The 13,590-nt window shown below is 56.4% G+C and overlaps 1 protein-coding gene across 1 annotated transcript in view; it reads right to left on the bottom strand.

Annotated features, from left to right (window-relative positions):
* LOC120228318 (c-Maf inducing protein) overlaps positions 1 to 13,590 on the bottom strand; it is a 228,755-nt gene that overhangs the window by 82,903 nt on the left and 132,262 nt on the right. Inside the window, exon 2 of the mRNA XM_039226626.1 lies at positions 5,374 to 5,499. Coding sequence (XP_039082557.1) covers positions 5,374 to 5,499 — 126 coding nt within the window. The remainder of the gene's footprint in view (positions 1 to 5,373; positions 5,500 to 13,590) is intronic.

Genomic DNA, 13,590 nt, shown 5'->3' with positions numbered 1-13,590 from the left:
GGAAAGGGCCCCTGGAAGCCTGCTGGGGCCAGAGCCAGCTTCTCCTAGCGATAAATCTTTCGAATACTGGAAGGGCCTCGTTCCAGGCAAATTCTGCCTAATTTCCTCTTCGAAAGTTGCCAAGTTCTCCCTCATTGTTGTATTGTCTGGAGAGGTGAGAAAAACAGCCCAGGGTGCACTGGGGGTGACTGTTCCCAAGTTCGCCTTCCTGGCCCAACTTCTTAGGGGAAAAACAGCACGTGCTTTTTGGACCGGAAAGCTCTTTCTCGCCAGCTTCCAGTAAGAAGGGAACCCACCCTGTCCCTGCCCTCTGCCGCCTGGCCTCTGGAGACCCTCTCAGGAGAAGAGCCTGTCTCGGGGACCATCGGGAAAGCAGAGGCTCCATGCTCTGGTTCCGCCCGGAGCCCTGTTTTAGGAGCAGGGGGCGCCTGTCTACTTCTCACGGACGGGGTGTAAACCCCGCTGCGGGGCACAGACCCCCAGAGGATGGGCGCCACATCAACAGGGCTCGTGGATGCCGGCCACCCCACCCCACAGGCCAGCCAGGAGCCACCCCTCTCCCCCGCCCCGCCCCGCCCCGGATGCTTTCAGTGCACCGTTTATGTTCTTATGTAGTTACCGCCTCACAATGAAACATCAGCACAAAGGGCATTAAGGGGGGAAAGAAGATAAATAGGCCCTTTCTGCACCCGGGGACTCTAATAACATGGCATTAGGGAGCTCACGCTGGAAAACACAAAGCAGCCAGAAACACACCAATTGGACCAGGCTGGGAGGCTGGCGCCTTTGTCTGGAGACGCGACCTGCTGGCAGATGGCTCGGGGTCTCTGCGCGGGGCGAAGGCACGTTGGCCTGACAGCGTCTCTTAACCTTCCCTGAACTCAGATAGGTCAGCTCCCCAGAGGTCCGAGTGAGGCACCGATTCAAACTGTAACAAAGCAGCTTTGTCGGGAGGTCCCTGGGAGGTTGGAGAGGGAGGAGCAGAGGGAGGAGGAGACAGAGGCAGTTAAGTCAAGATGCACGGAGAGCCGGGGCCCGGGGCGGAGACAGACATCAGAGAAAAAAAGAAACTGCAAGGGAAGCAGAGAGTGAAATGTAGCGAGAGAGGGGGGAAGAGAAAGTATCAGAGAGAGACAGGAGCACAGAGTCACGTGGACACGGAGAACCTGAACGAGAGAGCGAGGGCGGGAGCCTAGCAGGCCAGGACGGGGGGCCGCTGCAGCCTCACCGTCACCCCGAGGCAGAGGACAGCTGTGCACATGAGGCAGGACGTGACCCTCTGCGGAGATGCTGGAACAGTCCGGGCCCTCCAGCCCTGTGAGGCTGTTTCCTCCAGCAGGGACGCGGTGCGTGGGCCACGGGGTCACAGCGAGAAGTCCCGGGGTCCAGGCCCGTGCAGCATCCCCATCATTCTGCGACGATGGAAGCGGCCTCTGTCTGCGCTGTCCACGCGGCGGCCACTGGGTCCGAGGGCCATCGAGCACTCAAAACGTGGCCAGTGGCCCGTGGATCTGCATTCTCAATTTGATTTAATAAATTAAAGTGCAGACAGCCCGGTGTGGCTGGTGGCCGCCGTCGGACAGCACCACTCGGGGCCTTTTCATCCTCCGCCTCCCGTCAGGCCAGGGGCCCCCAGACGAGGCTCGTCCAGCCGGCCTCGGCCCCTGAGCATGGCAGGCTGTGTCCTGGTCCTCCCCGCCGTGGCGACGGCTCGGCCATGCCACAGCTCTGGGTCCCGTCACACAGCCCAGGACAAACCCGAAGAGGGGTCCTGCCCACCGTGTCGACGGCGCGTGAGGAGCGCCCCCGGGGCTTTGGGTACCCTCCGGCCTCCCAGCCCGAAGCCCATCTCCAAGATGACCGAGAGCCCATTTATGGAACAAGACGGCCACACACCACCCGTGAATCACGGGAGGGAGGGAGGAGGGAGATGACGGGGAGGAAGCAGGGTAGAAGCCGGTGGAAACGGCGAAAGGAGAGGCTGAGGTAGGGGTGGGGGGGCTGCACCCACCTGGGCTCCCCGAGGAACGGGGTGGGGGGCTGCGTCTGGGCCCCGCGCTCCCGCTCCAGGCTCTGTCCACCGGAGCCCGGGGGGTGGCGGGCACGGGGGTGCTGGCGCAGGCCCGCCTGTCGGCTCGGCAGGGGGAGCTCTGACGCGAGGCCACGGCCGGATGCAGTCCCAGCCAGGCGAGTCATCACAGCCGGCCCGCAGCCACGGCCTGGGTTAAAGGGACACTCCACTGCCCGGCAACCCACATCCCTCTCGGCCTCCCCGGCCCTCTGCCCCTGGGCGAGGGGCGTTCGGCCTTCCTTGGGGGTATGCTGGCCCCTCCAGCCCCAGAAACGACACGGGCCTCCTGGTGGCCAGGCAGCAACTAGTATACAGCCCAGGAGATGGGGGCTCAGGCCCTCCCCCCTCTAGCTGGACTAGTTCAAGGTCTCCTCCCTCCTGCGTCCCTCTGGTGTTCCATCTCTGCCCTGCAACTAGACTCACCCCTATAGTCCCTTCTACTCTGTAAGAGCTTTCCATGGCTCCCCATTGCCCCCATGGGGAACCCAGAGCCTTGGCTTCTTCACTCAGCTCACAGGACCCGTACAGTCTGGCTGTGACCCCAGAGCAATGGACGTGTCCATGGGGCCCTGAACCTGCCTCCCCCTCCCTTCCAGGGCAGCAAGCACCCTCTTGCTCCCACATTCATGCTTTGCACCCGTGTTGCCTCTGCCCCGGTGCGTGCCCCCCATCCTGGCACAATCCTACTCATCCCTCTACACCCCGCCATAACATCGCCACCCCCGGGGAGCCCTCTCTGGCACCCCCAGGCCGAGTGAGTCAGTTCCTGTCCTCCACGACGGGCCTCTATTTTAGCTGTTATCTCTGTAGCCATGTGTTTACAGCTCGGTCTCCCCAGAGGACCCTGCAACTCTTCAAGGATGGGGCCAAGGGGCTCATTTACCATCCTTCCCCAGCCCGGGGGACAGGCCGGCTCAGCGCTCTGTATTTTCTCTGACCCTCTCTTCTCAGCTTTCCACAGAACCCTATTATTGCCCCAGCCCTGACAGCAGCTGTCGGAGGGGCCTGAAGGACAGACAGGACAGTTCTGCTGGTGGCGGGAAGGGGGCGGGGGGGGTGGGGTTCGCGGGAGGAGGGAAAAGGTGAGGGCAGGTAGAAGAAAGGCGGCCAAGGGCCGAGGGTGCCAGAACTGCGAAGACAACAGATGAGAGGGCACGGCTTCAGTGCCTTTCAAGAGATGACAGTTAAAGAACAGGGTTTTTCTAAAGAATCCGCTGTTACAGTCAGCGTGTGGGGCTCAGCATTCCTCAGAGGCCAAACTGTGTGCCTCTCGCCTCGAATGTCGTTACACAATCCAGTGGCCGCTTCGGAAACACGTTTTAGGAGCATCCATTGAGGCTCAGGGCAGATGTCCGTGGAGTGACAGAGTTAGAGAGAATACGTTCCTAACAGATGGGCCTTTTCTCCCAGCGATGAGAGAATGCGTTCTCTCCGGATGCGCAGTCTCTGACTTGGGGTCCCTGCTGGAGATTGGGATGGCTCTGCCCGAAACGATATGGGACACGTGGCATGTTTGCACTGCAGCAATTTCTTCAGCCACGGTCCCTTGCCTGGTGGACCCACCTTTCCTGGACCACAAGGTCTCAGTACGGCCATCAGAATACACAGCCTCCCGCGGCGAAGGCTGGGTATGTAACCTAGGGTGGGGCCTTTCCTGGGACACATGTGACTACAACGGGGCCAATCAGATTCTTCTATCACATTTTACCAAAGGACACTGGAAGGAAAATGGGCTGTCACATTTTTAAGGATAGAAGTCCCTCTTTCCCAGGGTGCCTGGGTGGCTCAGTCAGTTACGCGACCGACTCTGGATTTTGGGCTCAGGTTGTCATCTCACGGTTTATGAGTTCCAGCTCTGTGTCAGGCTCTATGCTGGCAGTACGGAGCCTGCTTGGGATCCTCTCCCCCCCTCTCTCTGCCCCTCCCATGCTCATGCACCCACACGCATGATCTCTTTCCCACAAAATAAATAAATAAACTTTAAAAAAAAAGTTCATCAGGGGCGCCTGGGTGGCTTAGTCGGTTAAGCGTCCGACTTTCGCTTAGGTCATGATCTCGCGGTTCGTGGGTTCGAGCCCCGCGTCGGGCTCTGTGCTGACTACCAGCTCAGAGCCTGGAGCCTGTTTCAGTCTGTGACTCNCAGGGGCGCCTGGGTGGCTTAGTCGGTTAAGCGTCTGACTTTCGCTTAGGTCATGATCTCGCGGTTCGTGGGTTCGAGCCCCGCGTCGGGCTCTGTGCTGACTACCAGCTCAGAGCCTGGAGCCTGTTTCAGTCTGTGACTCCCTCTCTCTCTGACCCTCCCCTGCTCACGCTGTGTCTCTCTCTCTCTCCTTGAAATAAATAAAACATTAAAAAAAAAATTAAAAAAAAAAAAGTTCATCATTCTCATGCATGGAGAAGCCTTCCCTGACAATGAAGTCAATGCACAGAAAGAGAGCCAGGAGATGGAGAGACAGAGAGAGGCACTGAATATTAATACCATTTGACTCCTGGATCAAGCTATGCCTGAAGGCCTCTCAGACCTCCCAGTTTCTTAACACAATTACAGCATCAGATTCTCTTTTTGCTTCAGAGAGTCTTAATGTTTGCATCATTTCCACACAATAGCCCTGACCAACACACACAAAATGCACCCTTTTCCAAGGAGACAGCTCCTATTTCCATCAGTCTTACAAGACTGACCAAGAGGGACGTCTGGGTGGCTCAGTCGGTTGACCTTTGATTTCGGCTCAGGTCATGATCCCAGGGTCGTGGGACAGAGTCCGGGGTCAGGCTCTATGCTAAGCATGGAGCCTGCTTGAGACTCCTTCCCTCTGCCCCTCTCTACCACTCATGGTGTGCGCGCTCTCAAACTCTCTCTCTCTCAAAGGAAAAAAAAAAAAAAAGACTTAGACCAACAAGAAGAACCTCCTCCTCCTCACTGGAAGTAGAGCAAAAGGTGGCATGTGTTGCTTCCTTGCTCTTCTATAGCCTTTCAAGGCCTAAAAACGTGCCTTTGTGCCTCAGTTACCTCATCTGTAACCTGGAGATCAAAAGACCTATTTCTCAGGTTGGTGAAGAGAAAGAAAAGCACAAGACACAGGCCCCTGGGCTGCGACGGGCACGCAGGAGCTCGGTCTGTGCACGGTCCCTGCCCCTCTACCCCAGAGGGCCGCACACTTTATAACTTTCTTCTGCTGAGGAAGAATGCGCCCTAAGCTAAATAACCTTTCTTCCCGGGAGCCTCCGCCTTCCTCTGCGGGAGGGCGGAGAGTGAGGGGGGCGCGCCGAGGAAGATGCTAGTTCATGTCTGTCTCTCCTACCTGCAGCAAGACGGTTCCCCCAGGGATTGTGAGCTGTAAACAGTACTTCGGGGCATTCTCCCAGGACAGCAGCTGAACGTCTTCAATTGCGCTGTAGGAGACCGAGTTTTCCATGTACCCAGTTGGCTGCAGCGAAGAAAAGAAAAAAGAAAAAGATAAGACACACATTGGTTACAAGATCAGGCACAGTATCCACGCCTCAGAAGAAGGTTCTAGAAAAACATCTGCAATTGAGCAACAAGCAACCCGAGTTGGTACAGACACTGGGCAGCTCTGGAGACCAAAGGAACCCCGTCCTGAGTCTCTGGCAGCATCTGGACGGGGGCGGAAGCTGGCGGAAGGGGGCTGCGGTGGAAGCTCACCGGCGTGTCTGGGGGTGCAGAGTCGGGAGCAGACCGGGGGCGCCTGGAGGGCAGAGCCTGTGGAGGGGTCCTCTGGGCGTTGGCTGGGCCCAGCACCGGGCAGTGCCTGGATCCCGCCGGCCCTCGCGGTGTCCAAGCCACCGCCTTCTCCCGCTCAGCAAGCAGTCATAGATCCCCTGTGATTTCCCGGTCCCGTCTCCCCACCTAGATACGCGCTCCCCACCCGGGACCCGGGGCTGCGTTCCAAGTCGGCGCACTGTGTCCCCCTATTCCCTGCTCCCAGTGGCCCAAACACGGATCCCATGCGCCCGTCCACCCCCGCCAGGCTCCTTCCTCCAGCTGCACCCCGTTTTCTCCGTCAGCCCTCCCCACTCGGTGGCCACACACAGTCAGTTTGCCCTTTGTCCCCCCGAGGTTTACCCCAATCCCCACATCTCCTCCTCCCCTGCCCAGGCCTCACCTCCCCAGGACTTCTGGGGGGGCCTGCCCTCCAGACTCTCCAGTCCACCCGGCCACACCCTTCCCTGCACCCCGTTTATCACCGTGGACTTCTATCACATGCCATCTACTGATGCCTGCCTCCTGGCCAGGCCACAGCTCCGTGAGGTCAGCCCTCCCCTCTGTCCTGGTCCCTGCCCTCTCTCCCCTGCCCTGACACGTGCCGAGCGCGTCTCCGTCCATCCTCACAGCGGCCCCACGGAGGAGGTGCCGGGGCCGTCCCACTGCACGACGAGCAAGTGAGATGTCGCGTGGCCCGCCCAGGGTCGGCCAGCTGGGACGGGGGCTGGCCAGGGCCGGACTGAGCTGGTGACTTGGAAGTCGGTGCCCTCACCACGCCCCATGGTGCTGCAAACAAGAGGGGGTGCCGTTTACAGTCCGTGGCCTGACGCGCTCATTTTGCCATCAGGATTTAGGACCTCCGCGAGGTTTTCTGTTTCCATTTCTCCGGCCCACGTGGAGATACGGCAGTGGTGGTGGAGGCGGGGGAGGCGGAGAGGGCTGAGGGTGTCAAATTTCCCTGATATGATCGGTCACCGGGCTCAGGAAGTGAGAGAGATTGATCCATTGATTTGTTCATTCATTCATTCGTTTACTCATTCATTCCTCTGAGTATTTATAGGGTGGCTATTACGTTATAGGCCCATATGCCGGGCCCTGGAGATACAGCAGGGGTCAGACAGGAGCCCAGGGGGGCAAACAGATAACAAACCAAACTCGCAACTAAATAGCAGGTGCTGCACCAAGAACCCAAGAGGGTGTGCTCGCAGGGGCTAAGAGCTACGGCGCCCTGGAGAGGAGGCGCGAAGGTACGTCCCGGAGCTCACGGCCAGTGCAAAGGTCCAGGCCGGGGCCAGTGCAAAGGCGCAGGCAGGGGAACAAGCTGGGCATGTTCAGGGGGGACATTCCCAGAGGGTCCTGTGGGCTTGGCCAGGGGTCTGGGGTGGAGTGCTGTTTGCGGAAAAGACTCAGGAACAGCCTGGAGGCTCCTGAGCAGGCCCAGATGCACAACGAGGCTGGGGGTGGGGGTGAGGGGGGCTGGGGGAGTGGCAGCCAGACCCCTTCTGCCCTTCCCGCCAGCCAAGGGCCCACCCCTCAGCACCAATCCCGGGAGCCGCTGCATCTGACCAAGACAGTTATGGGGGTGCACCCTGGAGGCACCCGTGTGGGCTCCGCTCTCCCCGCAGCCTGTGCCCGTGTCCACGCGCTGTTCCCTTCTCGGTATGCCACCATCGATGACTCGGCGCTGACTGCACATCTTGTCCTGAGATCCCAGGGCCCCCAGGAGCTCGGGGGACCGGTTACACACGTATTAGCTGAGCTCACGTGCAAGTACTGATTGTGTGCGGACTGTCTCCCCGGCCAACGTTCCAGCACAAGAGCAAAGTCCCCGCCTGTTCTGTTCCAGGTGCCCAAAGAGACCCTGGCACTGAGCCGGGCCCGGGCGTAGTCGTTTTCCTCACAACAAAGTGTTCATCCAGGTATTACTTCTACTCACGACACAGAACATACTCAGGGGAAGATGCTTTTGTGGGGTTAATTTAAAAATTAAACTTTAGAATTAAAAATTAATAAATGGAAAAAAAAAAAACCAACAACAACCCTCCTTTTGGAAGCAATGGCACCCTGGTACCAGATGCGCCGAAGGCCTTTCTACAGTGGCCCACGTCCGCCTCCCTCCCTTCACAAGGTCTGGTCGGCCTCCAAGCTCCAGCCCGTTGACCCCTCGAGACACGCAGAGGCCCAGAGGACACGGCCTGAGCCATGGCCACTAACGCATCTGGAAAGCGGCCAGACCACACCACACAACAGCAAGACAGAAAGGCCCATTCCGTAAATATGTGGACTCGATGATCCAAGCCAAGCCAATGGCCAGCCTTGTTTCTCTAGAAGCACACCTGCAGGCCTCGAGGCTTCTGCCTCCCACTTGCCTCCCTGGGGACCCTGGGACGCTACGAGCTCCATGTTGCCCGTGCTCGCGTCAAGCCCGCGGCCACGCCACGCTCCGGGGGATGACCACTGCCGACGTGCGCGAGTCCCGGGAGGCGGGGCCTGGCCGTGGCTGCCTTTCTCACGACCCTGCTCCAGCTGCTTCAATGTGGCCTTGATTAGAAGTTGCAACACAGGCTTTTTGGGGAAAGGTTGGGTATAAATAAATACATACTGGTTTTTAATAGCAGATGTACTGCTTTCCCACTGTTTGAAGCTGTACTAGCTCAAAGCAGAATTTGTACAATCAACGAGACCTGTGTTTGAGCCTCTTCACTGTGTGACTTCATGCAAGTTACTGTACCTCTCTGAGTCCATTTCAGCCAATGGTAAAATGAGAATTTACTGGACAGGATTATTAGAAGGCTTAAAGAAGAGATCCAGTCTGTCAAGGCTTAGCACCGCATCTGGAACATTCTGAAAGGCGCAGTACAATGAACTACTGTGAGAAACAATAAACCCTACCCGTAGGATCTTTCTCCCCCAGACTCATACCTCTGGTCTAACTATGAGAAAAGCATCAGATAAACCCCAGCTGAAGAACGTTGCTCAAAACACCCAACCAGTACTCATCAACACCAAGGAAAGTCCAAGCAACTGTCCCAAACATGAGAATTCTCTGTCTGTGGGGAAGGACCAGTCCATGTACTGTGGGATGCCCCATGGGATCCTGGGACAGAAGAAGGACATTAGGTAAAAACGAAGGGAATCAAATAAAGCAGAGGCTTTAATAACAGCATATCACTTTCGGTTCATTAGTTGTGACAAGTGTATGGAGTTTTCCGGGAGATGTTCACAACTGGGGTAGAGGGAAACTACCGAGAAAACTCGGTACTACTGCCTTTGAAACTTTTCTGGACGTCTCAAACTGTTCTAAAATAAAACGTTCACGGAAGGAATTAACTGTTGCTATGTTATTTACTAGCATCGCCTTCGCCGACAGTACCTAGACCGGAACTCCGGAGGCTTGCAAACGAAAGGGGACAGATTGGGTCTGAAAGCCCCTGAATGCTCTCTTCGGATTCAGGTGTGAGCCAGCGCTGACCTCGCGCCTCCTTCGTCCCGGGTGCTTTCACACGACTGGGGCGGTTTCACAGATAACTGATAATTCCTTGGTAATCTGAACACGGCGATCTGAGTTACGGTGGAGGAGATTCCTATATGGGGTAAAGGCTGAGTCAGACAGAAAAGAAACATTTAATTCCCCTCCACTTGAGGGAGGCTGGGAAATCCAGCTCTGAAAGGTACATTTAAGAGAACAAGCGGACCCGGTTGTTTCTACATGCAAAGCAGTGCAAGCCAGTGCTGCACGATTCTGTGTCCGTGACCTCCCAGGAGGAGCAAAACGGCAGAACTTGACATCAGACCAGTGATCTCCAGTGGCCAGGGTGTGGGCAGGGACGTTACCAAGGGGCATGGGGAAGCTTTTTGGGAAGATGGAAATATTTTTTTAAAAAATTTTATTTATTTATTTTTGAGAGAGAAATGAACATGTGCGAGTGGAAGAGGGGCAGAACGAGAGAGAGTATCCCAACCAGGCTCCGCGTGGTCAGCACAGAGCCCATGTTGGGGCTGGAACTCATGAACCCTGACACTATGACCTGAGCCGAAATCAAGAGTCCGGGGCTTAACTGACTGAGCTCCCCAGGCGCCCCTGGAAATAGTCTGCATCTCGATCGTGCTGGTGGTTACCTGACTGTATGCCTTTGTAAAACTTCACAAATCTACACCCTAAAAGGGTGAATTTTACTGAATATAAATTATATTCCGAAGAAAGGCAAGGCGTGAATATTGTAGATAATTTGGAAGACGATGAATAGAATGAGATCTTTCAGATAAAATGACGTCCAGACCACTCATGAGCACTTTGGTATATTACCTTTATATTACTTTCCTGATGATTTAAAAATTTTTTTATTTTTTTATTTTTTTTTTTTACAGAGCCGAAGTCATACGGTACATATAATTTCGTGACTTGCCTTCCCCTCACTTTTTTTCACATAATGTTCCACCACATGCACATCTTACATTCTGGACAATAATTTCCAGAACTATTACTTAGGGGCTATAAAACATTTGGCCACTATTTTATCACTGCCTCCCGCCTCCCCCCGCCACCATGGACAGTGCGGCTGTTTCATTTTATGCCACTATAAACAACTCCACAATGAACATCCTTGTGAAACGTGTTTTTCTACCCTATATTTAGGATTATTTCCTTAGGCCAGATTCCCAGAAATGGAATTACTGGGACAAAGGGTAAAAAAGCATATTTTACGTCATTGCCAAACTGGTCTCATTAAAGAGATATTAAAGAGAACTGGGGAGTCCTGGCTAAGGCTGGGGGGCCTTCGTCCTGAGCCCCAAGCCTGGCTGGGTCCTGGAGAAGCCGTGCTCTGACCCAGGGGAGCTTGGGAGGACTGGCCCGGTGGCCAAGCGCCTGCAGCGTGACTGCCGCACGGGGGCTGGGGCCACGCAAGTCTGCACACCGGGGCCGGGGGCTCGGCGATGCGCTTTCTCGAGGGAGTTGGGGTACCTCTGTCCTTTTTGCTCCTGGGGACTGATGAGGGGCTAGCTTGGGGGTCTTGGTGTCTGCCAGACCAGGAAGAGAATGCTCTCCTTTTTCTGTTTGTGAGATGAGCTTCTCTGGGTCCCCTCGATGTCTGGATCGGGCTCAGGAGAGCAGAGCCTGGAGGGGCTTCATGAGGGCCCCTAGTGACCCCCCAAAGGCCCTCAGAGCCGACATTCCGAACCGGGAACCCTCTCAGACTCCCACGTCAGAGCAGGCAAGGAGTGGGGTGACCAAAGTCCCCCCGAGGCCCCCAGGCTTCACCTCCCCCTGCTTCCCCGGGAGCCAGCTCCTTCCCACCCAAACCTGCCTGGTTTCCATGGGGATCCTTCTAGAAGCGAACGTGAATCATGATGTCTGCGACCCCCAAGATGAGGCTCCAGGCTGACTCAAGGCCTATGTTGGGAAGGTGTCCAACGTGGCTCCCAGGAAGGGGAGCAGGGAAGAGGCTCCCAGACCCCAAGGGGAGAAGCCGCTCTGGATACACCCTCCATGAGCTCACTCCCGAGGCCAGTGGACGCGGGAAGCTGGGAAGCTTTGCCCCACTGGGGACCTGGGCTGAGAACAGCAGGCTGTCACGGGTGGAGGTGGGGTTGGGGCCCCGGCACCCTGCTGGGTGAGCCGTGCTACAGGCAGGTCCCCTCTCACCCTGCGCGGAGGCTGCCTGAGTCACCGTGGAGGGGACAGCTCTGTGCACGGCTCGACTCCACATGGCAGCATTCCTCAGGAACAAGGACGGATTTGCTCTGGCCCCACCGCCCCTGGGACTCACACCCCCCCCGCCCCCGCTGCTTTTTAGAAGACAGATAAATGTCACACAAATTAAACGTTAGCCATTTTGAACCGTACAATTCAGGGGTAGTTGGCGCATTCACAATGTCATGCAACTTCACGTCAGTTTCATTCTAAGGCATTTTCAGGCTCCAAAAGGAGACTGCACACACGTGAAACGGTCACTCCCCACGGGGCTGCTGGCCACCAGTCTGCGATCTGTCCCCACGGACTGGCCTGTCGTGGACATCTCATATCAGTGGAATTGGGCAGCAGGTGGCCTTTCTCTCTGGCTCTTTTCCCTAGAAGGTCTGGACGTTCGCCCACGTTGTAGCATATATCAGTACTCTGTCCCTTTTCATGGCCCCGTAACATCCCACTGAATGGACAAGCCACGTTTGGTTCACTCCTTCGACAGCTGAGGGACATTTGGGTGGTTTTCCCCTTTCGGGGACGGGGATCAGTCTGCTGCATATTTCTCTGGGTAAAGGAAGGACGTGTGCTCTGCAAACACAGCCCTGGAGAAGCTCCTCGTGCGCAGGAAGGCGCAGGGGTCCCTGGCGAACATGCATCCAGCAGGCACTGCGTGGCCAGCACCATGCTGAGGACACGTGTTATCTCATTTAACCATAGTGCAGCCCTGGAGGGGGCTGTGTTTACCCTGTTTACATGCTCCAGACAAAACAGGGTCAGAGAGGTGCCCTGCCTTTAATAGACAGACCCAGGATTCAACCCCACAACTGCCAGGGACTGTGACCTCTACCCCTCGCTCAGCCAACACCTCCAGCCAGTGCCACACTCTAACGCGCACACCTACGGGCTTGCACACTGCAGACGCATGCTGTGTGCACAAAGGAGCCAGGACCAGACCCTGGCACAGCCAGGCATAGCCAGGGTCTTGGAATCTGCCCATCCGTTGCCACCTGGCCCCACGGGCCCCCAGGCCACCTCCGGCTCCACTCGGCATCGAGGGCAGGGATCCACACAGGCTCATTTGGGAAAGGCCTGTCAAAATATTTTGATGTTCTCTTTAATCCCACAAAGGGAAAGTTGTACCGCAGAAGCAAAGCAGTGGTAACAATTTGCTGCTACGTGGGTCAGTCTGGGCCCTGGTCCCGGGGCCAAATCTCCTCCAATGCCTTCCACACCCCCCTGGCCTTGTTTCCATAAACCAGAGACACCCAACGTAACTCCAGCTTTTCAAGTTGCCCCAGGGCCGCTGTCACTGGCGCCATCCACCGGCGAGCTGACCGCAGCCCAGGGCCACTGTGGGTGCCGCTCAGCATCCACACAGCCGCCTGCCGCCCCCTTCCCGGCCTCTGACTCGGAGACTCTGTGTCAGTGTGAACGGCGTCTCTGACCGTCCTCTTGAAGCCAAATGGCTACTTCTTCCTGCTGCCGAGGTGCGGTCCCCCACCCCCTTCTCTCACCAGGTTACCCCTCTTCTGTGGAGCCAGAACCCTAGGCTTTTTTTAAAATCAGAACTACAAGGGCGCCTGGGTGATTCAGTCGGTTAAGCATCTGGCTTTGGCTCAGGTCATGATCTCGCCCTTCGTGGGTTCAAGACCCGTGTCAGGCTCTGTGCTGACAGCTAGCCTGGAGCCTGTCTCAGATTCTGTGTCTCCCTCTCTCTCTGACCCTCCGCTGCTCACACTGTCTCTCTCTGTCAGAAATAAATAAAAACATTAAAAAATTTTTTTTTTAAATAAAATAAAATCAGAACTACATGTAAGTAGTTAAGTGGCTCCTAGATCCACGCTGTTGGACAGAACTTTCTGTGATGCAGGAAATGCTCTCTGTCTGCACTGGCCAGCGCTGTGGCCTCCTGTGGGCCACTGAGCACATGCAGTGTGGCCAGTGCCACGGTCCCCTCGGGACTGAATTCGTGTCGTCATTCAACAAGTGGAAGCCCTCACACGTGCAAGCCAGTGCCAGGCTCTGGCGATACAACCCTACCATCACGGAGCTTTGGAGACGTGGCGCAAGAAAACGGGGGACTCTGACGGACGGAAATTTGTGTTCTCAGGG

The sequence above is a fragment of the Hyaena hyaena genome, unplaced genomic scaffold, assembly GCF_003009895.1.
Source record: "Hyaena hyaena isolate Hyena2069 unplaced genomic scaffold, ASM300989v1 scaffold_1, whole genome shotgun sequence".
Lineage (NCBI taxonomy): Eukaryota > Metazoa > Chordata > Mammalia > Carnivora > Hyaenidae > Hyaena > Hyaena hyaena.
The sequence above is the reverse complement of the archived record's forward strand: the minus strand, read 5'-3'. Positions and strand labels throughout refer to the sequence as shown.